At 41.9% G+C, this 22660-nt stretch overlaps 1 protein-coding gene across 2 annotated transcripts in view; it reads right to left on the bottom strand.

Annotated features, from left to right (window-relative positions):
• Positions 1-22660, bottom strand: part of PHKA1 (phosphorylase kinase regulatory subunit alpha 1) — a 453374-nt gene that overhangs the window by 91171 nt on the left and 339543 nt on the right. Inside the window, exon 28 of one of the 2 annotated variants that reach the window (XM_075835632.1) lies at positions 21915-21953. The exons of the other annotated variant lie outside the window; for it this stretch is intronic. Coding sequence (XP_075691747.1) covers positions 21915-21953 — 39 coding nt within the window. The remainder of the gene's footprint in view (positions 1-21914; positions 21954-22660) is intronic. 2 annotated transcript variants of the gene reach the window in all.

Here is a 22660-nt window from a genome sequence, read left to right as displayed (position 1 = left end):
CAGTCTTTTTCACTACTCCTGGGGAAGCCATGGACTGGCTCCAATTCATCCACCTCCACCGAGAACTTAACTAGCAGGTGATATCTGCTTGAGACGGCTTCTTCAACATATCCTTTTTGGCTTTTCATTGCTAAATGTTTTGATTCTCCTGTGTTTATGGTGATTTCATTTCATTGCTCCACAGATATATGTTTGATATGCCTAAGGATGGGAGCTCCGGGTATCGTCCATATGTACATCTTTACCTACCGTTATGTATAGCGGTGGTAACCCCTGTATTTCTAAGTTGGTCCTTTCTGTAAAGGATACTGTTACTTTGCGCTATGTTGCGAGTTATGTTTGTTTGTGTTTTTTTTTTCCTTTTATTCAGGACCTAGTTGAGGGAGATATTTCCTTCCCTAATTTGCATACTGGACTTCCATTGATATCTTATTTCAGCAAGGTATATCAAGGTGGTGCTGTTATCTACACATTATATATCTACTCGAATGACTGATAACATTGTATGCATGTCCTGGAATGTTAGGGGGCTAGGTACACCACTTAAAGGAACAGTGTCATCACAAATTATTTTTTTATATGTTAAAGAGGTTAGTGCTTTATTAAAAACGTTTATATTCATTTGTGTGTTTGTGTTTTACTTTTTCTTATTTTTACACTTTTTCTTCCCTATGGGGGCTGCCATTTTTTGTTCCATTTCTGTCTGTGTCGATTAACGACACATACAGACATGGAATACGGCAGCCACAGTCCCATAGGGACTGCGAACGGCTCCCGTCCCATTGACTTCCGTGTACGGCGTCTGTGTGGGAACTGCGCATGCGCCGCTCCCACACAGTCCAATTCGAAATTGGCGCCGTCCGGCGCCATTTTCCTGTGGACCGGAAGTCGCGGCCGGACAGTAATATTACTACTTCCAGTCGCGGCTTCCGGATTTGTGCACTTGGACCAGCGGCAGCAAACGGAGCGGACGGGCCAGAGGGAGCCGCGGCGGCAGGAGCAGGTAAGAGATTTCAATGTATGTTCGTGTTTGTGTGTGTTTACTACTGTATGTAAACCTACTACACTGTGTGTTAGCTCAAAAAATGGCGACACACAGTGTAGGAGATTACACCGTTCAAACCCCTCGTTTATCCCGGCACTAGCCAGGATAAAGGAGGGGGGGACGCTGAGAGCTCACTAGAGCGAGGGCTTTTAACTCAATGTTGCAACGCTGCAATTTTGGGAATAGCTCCATCTAGTGACCAAAAATGGGTAGTATTATAAATTAGAATTAATTTATAATATTTCCTGACCCGTGAAAAAAATAAAAAAAATTTGAACAATGTTTAATCACCCACACACTAAATGTTTAATTAAAAAAAAACAAAACATGTTTTTCTGCCAACACAATGCCTTTAAGCGAGTAAAGGTATTTTTCCATATCAGACAATATGTGCCTCATATCCTGAGTCTCCAGGAAACACATTTGACATTGGAATCGGCTAGATGGCTGAATAAGCCATGGGTTCAGTGGTCTGCACATTCGTTTCATATCGGTAATTCTAGGGGGGTGTCCTTACTGGTTCATAGATCGCTACGATAAGAGGCTAAGGTGACTCGCAGGAATTCTGAGGAGGGGTTGATCTTTACCTATGCTGAGATTGACTCTAAAGGCTATATTATTTTATGCATTTATAAATTTTACATTGGGCAGTTAATTTTTCCCTTGACTATCCAGATGCTACTGTGATTTGCATGGGGGACTTCAATCTCTTAATGGACAGCAATTTAGATAGATTTCGTGATTCCATGACGTATAGTGTGGGCAGCACAACAAATACTACTTTATCTACATTTATAGGTGGCACTGGATGGTTGGACTTGTGGCGTTTTAATTTTCCCGAATTCTTAGAATATACCGGTCATTCCTCAACAAGACGCACATTATCACGCTTGGATATGTTTGGGACGCCTGATTTGGTACTGCACATGGCCTCTATAAAACATGGTCCTTGGGGAATATCGGATCATAATCCAGTTATTCTCACTCTCCGGACTCTATCCAGTAGAAGTAGGCCCCTATGGAGGGTGAGCCTCCTGGTCCAGATGGCCTCCCTATAGAGATTTATAGTAAATACAGTGACCATTTAACACCTCGGTTACAGAATGTCTTTCAGTCTGCCATTGCTTCTGGGGCATTGCCATCTACATTTTATGATGCCACCATAGTGGTTTTGCTTAAACCCGGAAAGGACCTCTTGGACTGTGGTTCTTACCGCCCCGTATCGCTGGTAAATGTTGATTATAAGATCCTAACTAAAATCCTTGCTCAAAGACGGAATCAAACCAGCTTCATGCCGGGTAAAAGCACATCCATAAGTATTAGGAGGGTTCAGACGATAGTTCAATGTAGTACATTGCAGGACAACACTTGGGCTTTGGCCTCTCTGGACGCAACAAAGGCTTTTGATTCCATTGTATGGCTTTTTTATTTGCTTGCGTGGAAAAATTTGGTTTCGGTCCAGTTTTTAGTAAATAGATTCGAATAATATATGCTTCAACCCAGGCTACTGTCTTGGTGAAGAATATACTATCCCCGTAATTTGCTCTTCAAAGGGGTACACGTCAGGGATGGCCTTATCGCCTACTCTATTTAGTTTGGCAATTGAGGCATTCGCATTGAAGATACGTTCCTCTCCACTTATGACAGGTATAACCATAGCAGATCGTACGGACACCATTGGTCTCTATGCAGAGGACATGGTGCTTTTCATGGATAGAGTGCAGGATACCCTTCCCTCGGTTATTAATATTATTGAAAGTTTTGGACAATACTCCGGTCTTTCTATTAATTGGGGGAAATTATCGCTTATGTCCCTGTCCAAAGTACAGCCCCCTGGCCTGTCTGAGCTGTCCCCGTTGCCTCTTTTAGACAATTTCAAATATCTTGGCATATTTATAACTAAACTTACAAATGTTGACCTTTCATTAACCCCTTCCCGCTCCTGGACGTACTATTAGGTCATGGTAGATGTATCGTTCGCGCTCCATGACCAAATAGTACGTCTCGGGAGTAACGGCCGTTTTGGCCGTCCTCCCGACACATACAGGAGCTGTGACAGCTGCTGTCTCGTACAGTAGCTGTCACAGCTCCTACAGCGGGGACCGATTGCTGTGTCCCCGCTGATTAACCCCTTAAAAGCCGCGTTCTATAGAGATCGTGGCTTTTTAGGGGTTAAGCTGCCATCGCCGGCCTGCTACACGATAGTGGCCGGAGATGGTGACTATGGCAACTGGACACCAAACAATGGCGTCTGGCTATGCCATAGACGGAAGCCTAGTGGGTCCTGACAAAGTCAGGACCCACTATGCTTGCTGACAGTGAGTAGCTGACAGTTCTAATACACTGCACTACGCATGTAGTGCAGTGTATTAGAATTGCGTTCAGGACCTCCTGTCCTCAAGTCCCCTAGTGGGACAAAGTAATAAAGTAAAAAAAAAAGTAAAAAAAAGCTGTGTAAAAATAAAAGTTTTAAAAGTATTAAAAGTAGAAATCCCCCTTTTTACCTTATCAGTCATTTATTATTAATAAAAATATATAACAAATAAACTATACATAATTGGTATCGCCGTGTCCGTAACGGCCTGAACTACAAAATTATTTCGTTATTTATCCCGCACGGTGAACGGCATAAAAGAAAATAATAATAAACCGTACCACAATCACAATTGTTTGGTCACTTCACCTCCCAAAAAATGGAATAAAAAGAGATCAAAAAGTCGCATGTACCTAAAAATGGTACTGATCGAAACTACAGTTCGTTATGCAAAAAATAAGTCCTCGCACAGCTTTATTGATTGAAAAATAAAAAAGTTCTGGCGCTTAGCATAAGGGAACACAAAAAGTGAATGATTTTTTACAAAACGTATTTTATTGTGCAAACGCCATAAGACATAAAAAAACTGTAAAAACATAGGGTATCGCCATAATCGTATCGCCCCGCAGAATAAAGTGAATATGTCATTTATTGCGCACGGTGAACGCTATAAAAAAAATTGCTGTTTTTTTAGTCACCACGCCACCTAAAAATAGAATAAAAACTGATCAAAAAGCCGCATGCACCCCAAGAAAACTACAATGGATTCCTCAAGGGGTCTAGTTTCCAAATTGGGGTCACTTTTGGGGGGTTTCCAATGTTTTGGCACCACAAGACCTCTTCAAACCGGACATGGTGCCTAATAAAAAGGAGGCCTCAAAATCCACTAGGTCCTCCTTTGCTTCGGAGGCCGATGCTTCAGTCCATTACCGCAGTAGGGCCACATGTGGGATATTTCTCAAAACTGCAGAATCTGGGCAATACGTATTAAGTTGCGTTTCTCTGATAAATCCTTTTGTGTTATAAAAAAAAATGGCATAAAGAGGATTTTCTGACAAAAAAAAATATTTACATTTTGCAAGGCCAGAGGGGAACTTTCCTGGAATTTCAAGAGGTGATTATCAAGAACCTAATCTTTAGGGACCAAGAAGGGAGGGCACCCAGTACTTCTGGAAGCGGGGCCACACGCATCGTACCAGGGCGGCAACACTTTCCAGGAGAAGTTCCCCAAACTGGCAAGAGGGCGATAAGGGATGACACAATATATCAATAAAAAAAGGATTTTTGAAGCAGCACTAATCCCGAGTATGATGCGGTGCACGCTGTCAAGCCAAGCAAACCCACTCCGGCACGATGTAAATTTCAAGGAAGTAGTAGGACAACAGCACACGTCTTCAAATCATCAAAGTGGTTTTATTGTCAAGACATCCACAAACGACAATATATGAATGCGACACGTGTCCCGAACAACCAGAGCTCTGTATGAAAGAGTGTTTTAAAATTGATCATACATCCCTTGGTTTATAATTTACCCCAATTTTACTTACCCTGATGCACTCCGCACAGCTTATCCCCCTCGTCTTTCCCCTCTGGGCCCTGCTGTGTGCCCAGGCAGCTGATAACAGCCACATGTAGGGTATTGCCGTACCCGGGAGAACCCACATTACAGTTTATGGGGTGTAGGTCTCCGGTCAAAATCCTCACTACACCTCTAGATGAATGCCTTAAGGGTGTAGTTTTTAAAACGGGGTCACTTCTTGCGGGGTTCAACTGTACTGGTACCTCAGGGGCTTCTGCATACATGACTTCGCACTAGAAAATCCCCAGTAGGCCAAATGGTGGTCCTTTCCTTCTGAGCCCTCCCATGGGCCCAAACAGCAGTTTATCGCCACAAATGGGGTATTGGGTAACTCAGGACAAATTGCACAACAGAATGGGGTATTTTGTTTCTTGTGAAAATAAGACATTTTCAGCCAAAACTACATATTATTTGAAAAAAATAATTTTGTTTTAATTCCCAGCCCAATTCAAATAAGTTCTGTGAAGAAACTATAAGGTCTAAATCGTCACATTACCCATAAATTAATTCCTTGCGGGGTGTAGTTTCCAAAATGGGGTCACTTCTGGTGGGTTTCCATTGCTTTGATACCTCTGAGGCTCTGCAAATGCGACATGGCACCCGAAAACCAATCCAGCAAAATCTGGACTCCAACAAACACATAGCGCTCCTTTCCTTCTGAGCCCTCCCATGGGCCCAAACGGCAGTTTATCACCACAAATGGGGTATTGCCGCACTAAGGACAAATTGGGCAACAAAATGGGGTATTTTGTTCCCTGTGAAAATAAGAAATTTTGATCACAAATGACATTTTATTGGAAAAAAATTAAATTTTTTTCATTTCACAGCCCAATTCAAATACGTGCTGTGAAAAAACTGTGCGGTCAAAATGGTAACAACAACCATAAATTTATTCCTTGAGGGGTGTAGTTTCCAAAATGGGGTCACTATTGGGGGATTCCTACTGTTTTGGCACCTCAACACCTCTTCAAACCTGGCATGCTGCCTAAAATATATTCTAACGCAAAAGAGGCCTCAAAATGCACTAGGTGCTTCTTTGCTTCTAGGGCTTGTGTTTTATTCCACGAGCGCAGTAGAGCCACATGTGGGACATTTCTAAAAACTGAAGAATCTGGACAATACATATTTAGCAGTGTTTCTCTGGTAAAACCTTCTGTGTTACCGAAAAAAAATAGAATATAATTGAAATTCAGCAAGAAAAATGAAATTTGCTAATTTCACCTCCACTTTGCTTTAATTCCTGTGAAATGCCTGAAGGGTTAAAAAACTTTCTAAATGCTGTTTTGAATACTTTGAGGGGTCTAGTTTTTAAAATTGGGTGTTTTGTCAGGGTTTCTAATACATAGGCCCCTCAAAGCCACTTCAGAACTCAAGAGGTACCTTAAAAAAAAGGCTTTTGAAATTTTCTTAAAAATATGAGAAATTGCTGTTTATGTTCTAAGCCTTGTAACGTCCAAGAAAAATAAAAGAATGTTCAAAAAACGATGCCAATCTAAAAGTAGACATATGGGAAATGTGAACTAGTAACTATTTTGGGTGGTATAACCGTCTGTTTTACAAGCAGATGCATTTAAATTCTGAAAAATGCTATTTTTTCAATATTTTCTCTAAATTTTGGAATTTTTCACCAATAAACACTGAATATATCGACCAATGTGTCACGAGAACACAATCTCAGAATCGCTTGGATAGGTTTAAGCATTCCGACGTTATTACCACATAAAGTGAAATATGTCAGATTTGAAAAATGGGCTCTGAGCCTGAAGGCCAAAACTAGGCTGCGTCCTTAAGGGGTTAAACATGTTACCGCTATTAGGCTTCACCCGTTCTAAATTTCACACATGGGATAAACTGCCTTTATCGGTATCTGGCCATATAAACCTGGTTAAAATGATTTTTTGCCTAAATTTTTATATGCCCTTCAGCATAGTCCGGTTGTCGTACCAAAGTCTTTTTTTAAACAGTTTAACTCCTTGTTATCACCGTTTATTTGGGGAAATTCTCAACAAACTTAGGTTGTCCACGCTCCAAAGGCATAAGGCACTGGCAGGGACGGCTCTGCCAGATTTCTTTTCATATTATTTAGCAGGCCAGCTGAAAACCTTAAGTTCCTGGATGCCTGAAAAGGATCTTCCCAACTCAGAGCACCATTTGGCTCATGTACTTGGGAGACAATGTTTGCTCGATTCCCTTGAAGTAAATTCTCTCCCTGCCCATATTAAACCCTTGCCCCTACACAAGCTGGCTCGTGTGGTTTGGAGACAAGCGAAAAAGCAGCTGGGTTACAATGATATTGTATCTGAAATGCCTTTATGGAACAATGCTTCTTACTTTCCTTTAATGCCACCACGGTCATCCGCAGCTATTGGAACTATAGGAGACCTATATGAATATGTCTTCTTTTCATTCACTCAGTTGCATATAAGTATGACATACCACGCATCCATTTTCATAGGTATCTACAGATTCGTCATATTTTACAAACCCAATTCCATCACTTGAGAAATAACTTTATCTCTTCCTTCCCACTGATAGGGATTCCTAACTCCCAGGGTCCACAAGGCCTGATATCTGCTCTCTATACCCATTTGTTATCCATCACGGTGAATTCCACACCACTTGCTGTAGAAAGTAGATGGAAACAATGGTTTCCTACAATTCAGACAGATGATTGGAATGATATTTTGGAGTCTCATCTTCAGGTTTCCCCATCCGCAAATAATAAAATGATCCAGTTATGTATAATACACAAGGCATATTTAACCCCGGTTAGGATATTCAAAATGGGACGATTGCCTTCTTCAGGCTTTTGAGATGCCATGTTCCAGAGGCAGATTTTTGGCATATGATGTGGTCATGTACCATCATTAGGGTCTTTTGGAATGACATACTAGCCCTGTTATCGTCCTTATTACATGTAGGCATCCCTTGATGTCCTAAGATATGTTTGTTTGGTATACTGGATGGGGAGACCTGGAATCACCATACTAGAATTTTTTTGAGAGAATCTCTGCTTCTAGCACGAAAAACTATAGCACAACATTGGATGAATGATCGACTTCCATCCATTGGTCATTGGAAAGGGATTGGTAAATTCTGTAAAACCTTTAGAGAAGGTTGTATTTCTGAATCGTGGCTGTAGTACTAAGTTTTCTAAAGTTTGGGATATTTGGAACAACTCCCCTTCGACAGTCAACCCCTCTGCTGTTTCACCAGATACTGTGATGTAGTAACATAGGTAACCCGCATTTTTATTGTGTATCTCCTTGAACATGTTGTGCCTGATATATTAGATGCTCATGGGTGACATAGGTCCCAGGCTGTTTTGTTTTCTTTTATTTCTGTTCTTGTTTTTTGTCTTTTTATTGTAATGATCATACATACTTCAATGTAAACCAATATAAGCGCCATTGTTTATGGCATCTTGTATTCATGGAATATACTTTGTGTTCTCATTACTTGACTTTCTGTATGTACATTTGTTCCAATGTGATGTATTTTACAGTCAGAGATGTGTGACTGATTTTATACTTGTTACTGCAACAGTTCTTAGAAAACGAGTTTAAAAAAAAAAGTGAGTCTACTGCCACTTCTCCTTTCTACATTGTGTACAGCCAACATCACGAGTTCCTCTTCCTGTGCCAGCCATGACTCAAGTACCGACAGCTAATTCTTCATTCACATCTGGCAACAAACAAAGTCTGCGATCCTTCAAGCAGTGGACCACATGGAAAAGCATGCCGATAACAAAAATAAAAGGTACCTCCACAATTCTCTCCCGGAGTCAAGAGCGGGCTATCCTCTAGAAACATTAGTCTCAAGATGCCCTCTTACAAATTCGCTCCCAGATTCCTCGGTTCTTCCGAAGTTTGGCAACTAATAAATTCTGTGTCCTATAAAATTTGGCTGCCTCCTATTCTCAGGATTCCAAACTTGTTCCACGTGTCCCTCCTTATGCCTGTGGTTCTGAACCGCTACAGTAAATTTCCAAGTTCTGCAGTTGCTCCCAGCGGTTCTTCTGATGTCTTCGAGGTGAAGAAGATTCTGGACTACAAAAGAGTAGGAGGAAGGACTTTCTATTTAGTGGACAGGAAAAGGGTTCGATCCGGAGGAGAGGTCTTGGGAGCCAGAAGAGAACCTAATGCCCCTAACCTCATTAAAAAAATTCCTCTTACGCTCTGGATCTGAAGAGGAGGCATAGGGTGGGGTACTGTAACAGCTGCAGTCGCCGTTCCTCACCTACAGACGGCCTTGACAGCAGACCCCGCCTTCTTGCCAGCATCTCCCTACTCGGAGACGCCAGCTTGCACCGAAGTTTTGCTCTGAACTGTTTCTTAAGGTAGGTAGGTGCGTGCTAGTCTCCGGTCTTAAAGGGCCAGCGTGCACCTACTAAAAGTCCCCTAACCAATCCCTAGATCATCGTGGACTATAAAAGGGCTCCACCCTTCCAACCCTTGCCTGAGCGTTGTTGTTGTTGTCTACCCATGTTCGTATTGCAAATGGTCCCTTAGTGGTTTCCTGCTCCCAGTGTTCCCACATCCTTCTTCCTGTTGCCGTGTTTGTTTCCTGAACCTAAGCCTTTAGTTGGAGTCGAGTGTGTCATCTGCCACGTCTGGTGTCATCTGCCATGTCAAGCTCCATCCGTGCCAAAGCCTTTACCAGGCCTTGTGTCTTTCTAGACTCTTACCGGTACTCTTGTGCTAAAGACTTTGTTGTTTGGCCAGCTGGGTCCACATACCTCAGGATCGTGACAGTAATAAAGGCTCCGGACAGTTATTTTGTTTGCAGGCTGTCACTACTGATGCATAGGGAGACAGCACCAGTACCTGCACTCCGTTTCACAGGACCACACGGCCGCTGAATCAAGACTGCAGGATATCGCCTGCTCTGGCAATGCACCATGCCTTCGGACCACACTGACGACAGCTGAAGCCCGGCTCGCAGGAGTGATAGGTGAGTTACCACCAGGCTACTCCAACGAAAAGTATGCACCTTCAAGCACCGGAGCGGGCAAATAATAAAGGGGATATGTTCTGTGTCGCTGACCTTCCCCCTCCGTGTGAATCAGACACGGGAGGGAGGGAGGATGGCTGCGTTCTAGTCAGGATTGTAAGACCGGATTCTTATGAGCTCCTCACCACACGTCCACTCAAGTCAGAATCTGGCCACACCCCCTTTAACAGCACCATTTAATGAACCATATAATGAATAGGAAAAAAAAAACAAAATCGAAAAAAAAAAATCTTTGTGGAGTGGAATAGAAATTGTTTTATTTTGGGGTTGTTTTTATGCCGTTCACTGCAAGATAAAAATGACATGTTACCTTTGTTCTGCGGGTCCATATGATTACAGCAATAAACCAATAAACCTATATAGTTTTTTTATCCAACTTTTTTTTTTTTTTTTTAAATGTATTTGTTAAATAGGATTTTGTTTGTGTAGGCGTATTCTGACAGTATATAGTTCAGTGGTTTTAGCGGTCGAGCTTAATTGTGTAGCACACCTGCAAACCGTTGCCTCACCCTGCTATTTTTAACACAGTGCAACTATATAATATAACAAGTCATGCACTGGGTATCACCTTCTTATAAGGCTAAAATAATATCAAGCCATACTCACTTAGTCACCGACCCTTTACTCATACGTACAGGTGAGACCGACTGAGTGGTTTATGTATTTATGTAGTAGAAAAATCATGCAATGTTGAACAACAACATTTACAAACTTTAAAACATATTAATTAATCCAGCATGAGTTAGTCACAACCGATATATTCGTTACTTGATTTTATAACTGTATAAAAAACAAATATGTCTACAAACCCTAGAAAAACTTTAAAACTACAGGTCTTATTTAACCCTCTTGGTTTCAAGGTTTAAAGTTTTGTTTTCTAAAAAATCTTTCTTTGAAATAATAATTTACGATTTTCTTCCTTATTTTTCATACCTTTCCAGCTGCTCTAAAATTTGCCATCTTAAAAATCGTACACTTGAAGATTCATCTCACATAAATGTCTAATCACAGTTGTTTAGTGGAATTTCAGTTCCATTTCTTAATTTTCTATGTCCTTCCTGACTCCATCTTTTCTTAATCCTTGTTATTTATTTTTGTTTTAATTCCTTATATTTTTTTATGTAGACTTATGTTCATACAAATGTAGCTTCACCTGTTGTGTGGTTTGCCCCACGTGCTCTTTTCCGCACGGGCATTTTAACCCCTTCCCGTCATTTGTCGTACGGATAGGTCATGGAAAGCTAGTGCTTTCCGCAGTTTGCCGTATCCATATGACAAATGGATGGCACCGGCTCAGAAGCGGAGTAGGTCCCATCATTCCCGGATGTCAGCTGTATCTTACAGCTGATATCCGGCTGTAATGGCGGGGGAACGAAATTAGCTTTGATTACCGCCATTAACCCCTTAAATACAGCGGGCAAAAGTGATCGCTGCATTTAAGGTGTTTGCAGCTCATCGGCACCCCAGCAATGAAATTGTCGGGGTTCCGGTGGCTGCAATGGCAACCGGAGGCCTAATACTGGCCTCCCGGTCTGCCTAGCAAGGAAGCCATTCAGACCCTGCCTGGAGGCCTCCGTAGCAGACGGGAAGATGGTGCGGCTCAGGAGCCGAGCCGGCGTCATCAGCAGTAGATGTCAGCTGTATGTTACAGTTAAAAAGTTAAATTCACTAGCACTGATCAGGGAACTACTCTTTGCATCACGCAAGATGCCTAGAAGCTCCTTTTTGAATTGTGCTGTGGGATTCTCCTTTAAAATGGTGTAACAGTCAGGATTGAGCAAGATGTCCTCACACATCTTCTTATAGTCTTCTCTACTCATAACCACAATATTCCCACCCTTGTCGGATGCTTTAAGAATAATATTTTGTCTTTTTTCTAAAGTGGTAAGAGCTACACGTTCAGACCAAGACAGATTGTTGTCTATTCCACTCCCATCCTGACCCAAAGCCTTAATCTCATCTCCCACCAAGTCAACAAACAGATCCACATTTGTAAAGTCTCCCAATGGCGGTAGTCTCCTACTTTTAGTTTTTAAATTGGTAAATGGACCTAGTCCTGGAGCTCTACTTGATTCCTCAAGCAACCCTTCCAAGGCTTCTGGGCCTTCCAAATCAGATTCTTCTAAACCCATTTCCAGACATTTCTTTTTATTGTGATGCTTAAAGAACTTTATCCATTTCAATTTACGAGCAAACAAATTCAAATCCTTCACCCAGGTAAATGAATCAAATTTCACTGTGGGGACAAATGAAAGCCCTTTCTCCAGAAGCATGATCTCAGATGGACTTAGACTGTATTCTGATAAATTAATAATTTTTAATTTATCAGTTCCTCTTCCCTTTATAAATCATTTTGCCCCCTCAGCATGTAGCGGGAAATGGGGGGATTGTTGGATAAAAAATTACTGCCACTGTTGGAAGAAGCTCTTGCCCGGCCTCTATTCCTGCCTCTGGCACCGCCCCTATATTTTTGTCTACCGCCACTAGTCCCAAAAAATGGACCCACTCTTTCAGAGTCTGTAGTTTCACTCTCAGATGTGGAGGGGTCAGATTCTCTTAAACCCCTACTTTGCTGCTGCTGCTGCTGCTGCTGTTGATTAACAAAATCGTAAGCTTTTTTCTCCCTAAACTCCTGCAGATCTCTTTGGAACTGGAAGTGCTTACGCTCTTTTAGATGATTAGTAAACCTCTCTAAAGATTATTGCAAGGTTTTATCTTTCTTATCAAAACCTGGGGTGTCTACCAGAGTCTTAACTCTTTTTTCAATTCAACATTGATATGCTCAAACTGGATTTTTTCCTCCTCTACCAAAATTTGCATTAGTCTCAGTGAGCTCCCTGTAATCTCCTGCTCCCACCTCTCTCTTATATTAGGTGTTTTTAATCTAGAGGCTGGGGCAATAGGGACTCAGGCCTCGAGGTACTATTTTATTCTTGAGATAGTTTTCTAGACTCTGAATTTCCCACCAGCTCCTTGTATAATCCTTGTGCAATCTAGCGAGATTCTTAAAAGTGGATTTAAGGGACGCACCCTGAGTCGTATACACAAGTTCACACTCTGAAAAGACGCTTTTTGCCTCACTCATCCACCCTTCTGTTCTCAGATCAGAGAGTGCAAAGGCTGCCAGATAACAATATATAATGAACTGTAATAATTCGTAAATAATTCACTGTATTCTACGATATATTCACTTGTGCTCCCACAAGATATAGGAAATTGTAATTCACTGAAGTGATGAATGAGTAAACATATCAATTTTATTTCATAACTCTCTAAAAACAGGGGTACAATCACCACTGTGAAAAAGCCCCACCGTGTGCATTAAAAACGTATTAAACGCTAACTCTAATTACTGGTTGTGAACCCTCTCTAACTGGATGTACTTGAAAGATACAAATATGGGATCAGCGTTTTAACATTGGTGTAACAGTGGTTTAGACCCTAAAACACACCAGAGCCTGCAGTTACCGCTCCTAAATCACCTGATGCTGGGGTGAACAACAGTGCCACTGTAACCTATGCTATGATCCCTCACTAACCTGACCCTACGCGTTTCTATACATATCATCAGGGGTCTGTGACTTGGTCATTCTGGCTAAGGTGCCAGCGATATTCAAACATTAGCAGATATTCTGCTGTACAACACGGAAGCGTGCGCGCATGGATGTCAGCGGCACGCTTCACTTGGGACCCAGAGTTAATATAGCTAACACTCCTCCCCCCGGGCTTCGGCAGTGCACTTCGAAACAGCCAATCACAGTGGCCTACCTCATTCGTGACGCCTGACCAGTGGAATATTTTTTAAGATCTCGAGGCACTCAATATGTGGCTCACAACCAGCTTGTGTTGCAACTGTTACATTTTGTGTTAGAAAGGAACGTATTTATCTTTGAGTATCGCATTTTTCATCAGCAACGTGGCACAGCAATGGGGAGTCCTACTGCTCCCACCTATGCGAATTTATATCTTGGTTGGTGGGAAGAGACAGTAGTGTTTGGGGAAAAATTTGCAAAGTGGACTTCATCAATAGGCATCTGGATTAGATATATTGAGGACGTGTTGTTGCTTTGGAATTCCACAGTTGAGGAATTCAATACCTTTCTGGCAGCCCTTAATGTAAACAATTTAGGGCTGAGGTTTACATGTGAAATCAGTGATCAGGAATTATCTTTTCTAGATCTCAAGATTATGAAAACTAAGGAAGGCACAATTCGGACTAAAGTACACCGTAAGGAGACAGCCACTAACAGCTTTTTACAATGGGATAGTTGTCACCCTTATCCCCTCAAACGAGGTATCCCCAGAGGCCAATTTATGAGAGTACGCCGTAGCTCTATGGATGATTTTGAGCTACAGTCACAAGATCTCACAAATAGATTTAAAGAGAGAGGCTTCCCCAAGGGGGTAATCAAAAAAGCCTATGAAGGAGCGAGGGATTCAGACAGGCAGAGTCTTTTTAGTCCCTAGACAACGGAAGGTAGAAAGAGTTACGAGACTTATTGGTACTTTTGACTCCAAACAATCTGAGATTATGAAAATATTAAAAAGATACTGGCGTATCCTTAGTGCAGATGTGGACTTGGCGGATCAGATTACACAATGGCCTTCAGTTACGTTCCGCAGAGGCAAAAACATCAGAGATAGGGTGATGCATAGCTGTTTTGACCCTATAACACAAAAAGGAACATGGTTGAACAGGCAGATACCAGGCAGTTGTAAAGCTTGTGACTTTATCCAGAATGGGAGAACATTTAAAAGTGTTACCACCAAAGTAGAGTATGACATTCGAGACTTTGTTAACTGTAAAACAGCAGGGGTGGTTTATTTGATAACATGTCCATGCCCACTGAATTATGTGGGCAAAACGGTGCGTCAGTTTCGGCGCCCGATTAGAGAACATGTTGGAGATGTTATTAATGAAAGAGATACTCCCATTTCCAAACATGTACATGCAAAACATCAGGGCAGAGCAGAATGTCTAAAATTCCAGGCGATTGAACTGGTGCGTCCTCCAAAACGGGAAGGGGACTGGGACAATCTCATTCTGCGCAAAGAGGCCCAGTGGATCTATAGGCTGGCTTGTGTACAGCCTGAAGGTCTTAATGAGCAAACAAACTATACCTGTTTTATTTAAATAGATATCCCAATGTTACTTTTTCTAACAGGTATAGTTGTTCCTTTCTAAATAAATGATTCAGATCCTTTAGTGTGGCAAATGTGAATATCGCTTATTTATCCATGCAAAGTGTATTTACAGGGAAGGTGCTTTATCTATGGCAGCCGAGTTGCGGTTTTGAGCTGATCCGCAATTTTTACCCTAATGTCATTATCATACTCTATCCCTGATGAGTATGGGTTTATGTGCAGTGAAAAGATGCGCTTTCAGGCTCCCACTGCGCCTGCGCGTTCGGTTGATGTTGTCGATGTTTCTTCCGGGTATGTCAGCTGACGGCCGGGAGTCACATAGTCAGGCGTCACGAATGAGGTGGGCCACTGTGATTGGCTGTTTCGAAGTACACTGCCGAAGCCCGGGGGGAGGAGTGTTAGCTATATTAACTCTGGGTCCCGAGTGAAGCGTGCCGCTGACATCCATGCGCGCACCCTTTCGTGTTGTACAGCAGAATATCTGCTAATGTTTGAATATCGCTGGCACCTTAGCCAGAATGACCAAGTCACAGACCCCTGATGATATGTATAGAAACGCGTAGGGTCAGGTTAGTGAGGGATCATAGCGTAGGTTACAGTGGCACTGTTGTTCACCCGAGCATCAGGTGATTTAGGAGCGGTAACTGCAGGCTCTGGTGTGTTTTAGGGTCTAATCCACTGTTACACCAATGTTAAAACGCTGATCCCATATTTGTATTTTTCAGTTAGAGAGGGTTCACAACTGAACCAGTAACTGGAGTTAGTGTTTAAAACGTTTTTAATGCACACGGTGGGGCTTTTTCACAGTGGTGATTGTACCCCTGTTTTTAGAGAGTTATGAAATAAAATTGATATGTTTTACTCATTCATCACCTCAGTGAATTACAATTTCCTATATCTTGTGGGAGCACAAGTGAATATATCGTAGAATACAGTGAATTATTGATAATGATGACTTCCCCACATTTGACTATTTAAAATCAGGCCAGTCATTGAACATTTCAGAACCAAATTTTCACAAGTGTACACCCCCGATAAATATATTTCCATAGACGAGTCCCTTGTTCATTTTAAAGAGAGGCTTAAATTGTGCCAACACCTGCCCAATAAGAAGGTATTAATGTAAGGGCAAGGTATGGAATTAGAATGTACAAAATGTGTGAAAATACCTCCGGCTTTACACACAGGTTTAAGGGGATTTTACACTGGGCTATTATCGGGCAGACGAGCATCCATAGAATGCTCGCTTCCGATAATTGCCCTGTGTAAACAGGGCAACGATCAGCAGATGAACGAGCAAACGCTCTAAAAATCTGCTGGTCGTATGGTTTTAAAAAAGTTAAATATCATTGTCGGAGGGACATCCGCCTGTGTAAACAGGGAGACGTGCAGCCAACATGATAATAATGTACGGGGACGAGCGATCGGAGTAATGAGCGATCGGAGTAATGACCGCTCGTCCCCATCCATAGCTCCGTGTGAGAGGAGCAAACCAGCGCCGATTAACGATGTCTCGTTGATCGGCGCTGACTGCACCAGATGATTATTGGCCAGTGTAAAAGGGCCTTTAGGGTGCTGGGAGTTAGTGGGAAAATAGTGTGGGATTTTATACACTCATTGCTGGAAAAGAGTTATCACCTTTGTGTGCATAACTTCTACACCAGCAACCCACTATTTAGGTGCCTTTCTGCAGGAAAATACTGCAGCATGCGGTACTGTGCGTAAAAACAAGAGAGGCCGCCGTAAAACACTGCTCAGCCCAAGCCTCAGAAGCGGTGAGAGCAGGGAACTATGTAGCGAAAACATGTTATTTGACAAGTATAAAGAACAAGAGGGATGTCCTTAAATTGACCACAATTCACAGCAGCAGCAGCACCCCTGTCCATGAACCAGGTACCACCACAGTGCCCCACAAGCCAAAATTGCATCCTGGGCTATAATAAGTACATGGGTGGTGTTGATCTTTCTGATCAAGTTCTGAAGCCGTATAGTGCCCTGCGGAAAACAAAGGTGTGGTACAAAAAGCTGGCCGTGCGCATTGTACAGCTAGCAATGTATAACGCTTACATTAGGGCTGGGTTTAATTGAAAAAAAACAACAAAAACTGAAACCAAAATTCAGCGCAATTAATAATAAGGTCCCTGCTCTACCATTGACTATGTATTGCCGGACGCAAGGCAGTGACAACATTACGCCTGAGCTGCACAGACCGGAGAAGGGATCTCCTCCACTCGGTGTTGGAATGGAATTAGGTGAGTATGTATGTTATTTTTTATTAGGCACTATTGGGGCTGTGTGGGGGCAGCTATGTGGGCAATATACTATGAGCGGGCAGATATGGGGGCAATTATAGGGACATTTTACTGTGTGGGGAGCACTATAGGGGCACTAGACTGTGGGAGCAGTGTCGGGGTATATACAGTAGTATAGAGTGGGCTCGGGATAAATAATAATTCAATGGCATAGCATGCAAATAGGGGGTGTGGCATGCAAAAAATGCGTAGCCTAAATAATCATTCATTAATCGTAATTGAGGTTACATGTTTAATTAATCGTGATTTTGATTTAGGTCATAAATCACCCAGCCCTAGCTTACGTGCTATCCTAATGTGTAGGTCGGACAGGAACATGCCTTAATTTTCAGTAGGTGGTTATCAAAGCACTTCTATTTGTGAACAAGAGAGTGGAGGGCCCAAGCACATCTGCTGGTAGCAATGGGCAACATATTGTACCAAGGCAACATTTCCCCAATGAATTACCCCAAACTGGAAAGAAGGGAAGCAATGTGTTCCAAAAGGGGAATAATAAAGAATACTATTTACCAGTGTGAAACCTGCCTCAAAAAACCAGGCCTGTGCATCAAGGATTGCTTAAAAGCGTACCATACATCCATAAATAAATTCATCCTTCATTTACCCCTTTATTATATGTCCAAACACAAATCCAGCTAAATTCTAGTGTAATGACGGGGTAAAGAGACAGACAGGTGAGCCCTAATCTACCCGCCACTCAGTCCCTGCCTACTTGCAACGACCCGGCTTAGGCGATGGGTTACAACTGGGCGACAGTCCCTACGCTCAGTAAGTGCACGACAGACAAACAGACAAGGGTACACAGAAGCTAGGGAAATGGGGCTGCTGCGCACGGAGACACCGTGAGCAACGAGAGTAGTGAACGAGCAAAGTCAAACCAGGAGAGCACGAGGTACAAAACGCTGAGCAGGAGAGTGGTCAGTAAGCCAAGGTCAATAACAAGCAGAGGATCAGTAGTTCAAGCAGAAGCAGCAGAGCCCGGAAACAAGCAGAACAGAATCACAGGCAAAGGAGGAACAGGAAAGGCAGGTATAAATAGACAGTGGGCGGGAGCTAGCTCCGTCTGGCCAGGCTGTGATAGGCTCTCCCACTCCTAAGCCTGCCATCTTGAGTGGTGGAAGATGGAGTCAGTCTCACAGACATAGGAGCAGGTGCAGACTGATTACCCATGGGCGTCGACACAGAAGCTGTGTCTGGCAGATCCTTTACACCTAGCTCCAAAAGCCAAATCACGCTCCTGAGCCCTGCCGTGTGTCAAAACAGTAGTTTATGACCACTTGTAGGGTATTTCCGTACTTGGGAGAAATTGCTTTAAAATATGTGGGGTGATTTTTCTTCTTTACTCCTTAGGGTATTGCTTGTGAATAGTTTTTAAGCGCAAATTACCTTTTTAAAATAAAAACATTTTCATTTTTACGGCCTACTTCCATTAATTTCTGCAAAGAAAATATGTGGTGTCAAAAGGCTCCTTATACCCCTAGATAATTTCCTTGAGGGGCAGTTTCCAAAATGGGGTCACTTGTGGGAGGTCTCCACCGTTTTTGCCCCTCTTGTGATTTGCCCATGCGACATGGCCACCATTCCAGCTAAATTTGAGCTCTAAATGGGGCTCCTTCTCTTCTAACCCCTGCCGTCTGTCCAAACAGCTGTTTATGACCACATATGGTGTATTTTTATACTCGGGAGAAACTGCTCAACAAATATTGGGGTGCTTTTTCTCCTTTAGTTCTTTAGATTTTCATTTTCACTGCCTACTTCCAATAATTTCTGCAAAAAAACCTGTGGGGTCAAAATGCTCACTATACTCCTAAATAATTTCCTTGAGGGGTGTAGTTTCCCAAATGGGGGGTTTCCACTGTTTTGTCCCCACAGGGGCTTTTCAAATGCAACATGGCCTCCGCAAACCAGTCCTGCTAAATTTGAGCTCCAAAAGCCAAATGGCGCTCCTTCCCTTCTGAACCCTGCCTTATGTCCAAACAGAGGTTTGTGACTACATATGGGGAATTGTTGTACTCAGAAGAAATTGCTTTACAAATGTCGGAGTGCTTATTCTCCTTTAGTCCTTGTGAAAATTCTGGAAAAAATATATGAAACACCTGTGGGGTCAAAATGCCCACTACACACCTAGATTAATTATTTAGTGTGTAGTTTCCAAAATGGGGTATTTTATTGGGCGTTTTCTTTGTTTTGGCACCACAAGACCTCTTCAAATCGGACATGGTGCCTAATACATAATCTAAAAAAAAAAGGCACCAAAATCTACTTGGTGCTCCTTTGCTTCGGAGGCCTGTGCTTCAGTCCATTAGCACACTAGGGCCACATGTGGGATATTTCTAAGAACTGCAGAATCTGGGCAATAAATATTGAGTTGCATATCTCTGATAAAACCTTCTGTGTTATAGAAAACAAATTTATCAAAAATGAATCTCACCTGTTTTTCATCCAATGAAACGCCTAAAGGGTTAACAAATGCTGTTTTGAATACTTTGAGGGTGCAGTTTTTAAAATGGGTTTGATTTATGGGGTTTGTATTGTATTGGTCCCTCAAAGCCACTTCATAACTGAACTGGTCCCTGTAAAAATAGCCTTTTGAAATTTTATTGAAAATGAGAGAAATTTCTGCTAAAGTTCTAAGCCTTGTAACGTCCTAAAAAATTAAAACGACGTTCAAAAAACTATGCCAATCTAAAGTAGACATATTGGAAATGTTAATTACCAACTATTTTGTGTGGTATAACTATTGGTCTTTAAACAGATACATTTAAATTTATGAAAATTACAATTTTTCGCAAAATTTGGGTATTTTTCACAACTAAGTACTGAATGTATCGACCAATTTTTACCAGTAACAAAGTACAACGTGTTGCGAAAAAAATAAATCTTACTTGGATAGGTAAAAGCATGCCAAGGTAAATTTAGAAATGTCAGATTTGAAAAATGGGGCTCTGTCAGGAAGGTCAGAAGTGGCTGCAGCGGGAAGGGGTTGTCTCATCACAATGAATGCATGTCAGAAAATAATTTCATTAAATAACATGTATTATTTAAAATGCTCCCTTTTCCAGATAAAGCAGCACTTACAGTCCATGGGGGGTCAACTGTTAGAATTGGTTGCTACTGGATCCGTGCACTTGCAGTGCAGATTGATGCAGAACGTGCATTCACACTAATCCCCCTGCCGTCCTGTCACAGGCCTATCTGAATAGCCGAGCACACCATATGGGCCTCTGCATGCCATGGGCCTCCTTTTTCCTGCACTTACAGACTTGTAGAGGGGTGATGCTCAGTGACAAAGCAGTTTGAATGATTTATTTGCAGGTTGACTTAGGCTGTGGTCACATCACCGTCTGTGTTCCGCTGATGGGTTTCGTCTGAGGTTTCCATCGGGTTAATCCCTCAGCGGAAAGGCAAACGGAAACCTCAGCTTCCGTCTCCCTCACCATTGAACTAAATGGCGATGGAAACCTAGCTAATGGTTTCCGTCTGTCTCCACTGTGACAGGGTTCCGTCGTTTTGATGGCATCAATAGCGTGGTCGACTGCGCTATTGGTTCCATCAAGAACGACGGAACCCTGTCACAACGGTGACAGACGTAAACTATTAGCTAGGTTTTTGTCACCATTGATATCAATGGTGAGGGAAACGGAAGCTTAGCTTTCCATTTGCCGTTCCGTTGAGGGGATAACCCGACGGAAACCTCAGACGAAACCCCTCAACGGAAGGGCAACGCTGATCTGAACAGGCCCTTAATCCTACGGCTTTCCATTAGAATCCTGCTGCAGTGAAATTTAAATCATCAGCTAAACTTATATCTCTGGTTCCTTATCTGTTGTCTCTCTCTGCACCTACCATAAGAGAGATCAGAAGTTAGAAATACCATCTAAACTTTAAATAATATAGTCAAGCAAGCGCAGTGAGGGACCTGTTTGCAGACTGTCCCAGATTTCAAAACATTACATTCTGTTCAGGACCTGCCAGAGGTGACGTGAGGGCTAGATGTTAGCCTACCCTTAACCCAGGAAGTCAAATGCTGCTTACTATGAGTCAAGAAGGAGGAGAAGAAAGGGTAGGTTAGTATGAAACTTTTCAAAAACCATGTAAATATCTTAAATTTTAGGGTATCTGAGTAGACATATGATAATTTTCTAAAACCCTGAGCTGTAAGTAAAGTTCACTATTGACTCTAAAAAACTAAAAGACAAATAGAGAATATAGAGAATATATAGAATTGAAAAACGTATTGAACGATTACTCTCTGCATCCTAAAATGGAGATAAAACATTAAAACCCTGAGGCACATGACAAAAAAAGTGAGTTTTTGCTTTAAATTCCTATTAAATGTGCATGTGCAAATCACCCACACAGATGTGACACTGACCAATGGCAGTTACTTTAAGCACCATATTTGTGGCCCACAAGTTAATTAGCACAATTTGAAGGGAACATGCAGTGAATTGAGTAGCCATGTGTAAACTCAGTGATTAAAAAAACAAGTGCCCATCAATTCACCTGGCCATCTGCAGCCAGAGACAGCCTACGTTTATACAGCTGGAAAACAAAGTTTATTTACAAGTCATGTCAGAACGTGCTATGAGATAATCAGTCATATCTATACTAGCAATGTAGATAAAGGCATTCTGTACATTGAAGAAACCTATGACTAATGCAGAATGATGGACTGAACATATATCTTTTTTCGGTCTTACAAACCCTGAAAAATGTAAAACTAGACAAACGTTACTTTAAACATTCGCAACTTTTAAGGGTATGTGCAAAAATTAAAGCTACAATGCAAAAATTCCTACCATTTTGCATATACAGCTCCTATGCAGGGATATGCATCTCCATGATTTCAGGCTACAAACAAACCTTGTGTAATCTGGTCCTGCAGTCATACTCCCTTTCGTCACATAATTTGTGTTAACCTACCAATTATGTATAGTTTGTTTGTTTATATATTTTTATTAATAATAAAGGACTGATGAGGTAAAAAGGGGGATTTTTACTTTTAATACTTTTAAAACTTTTATTTTCTTAGTTTTACACATCTTTTTTTAACTTTTTTTTTACTTTATTACTTTGTCCCACTAGGTGATAGATGGAAGGCAGTATGACTTCAGGATCAGACGACACAGGATTTTGTTTGTGTTCCGTAACAATGGAAACACAAGTCTACATTAGACACGTAGACACAAAAAACGTAGAATATCTTTAACCCCTTAATGACCGCCCACTATCTTTTGGTAGAGGGCAAC

This window comes from Rhinoderma darwinii, chromosome 8 (assembly GCF_050947455.1).
Source record: "Rhinoderma darwinii isolate aRhiDar2 chromosome 8, aRhiDar2.hap1, whole genome shotgun sequence".
Taxonomy (NCBI): Eukaryota; Metazoa; Chordata; class Amphibia; order Anura; family Rhinodermatidae; genus Rhinoderma; species Rhinoderma darwinii.
The sequence above is the reverse complement of the archived record's forward strand: the minus strand, read 5'-3'. Positions and strand labels throughout refer to the sequence as shown.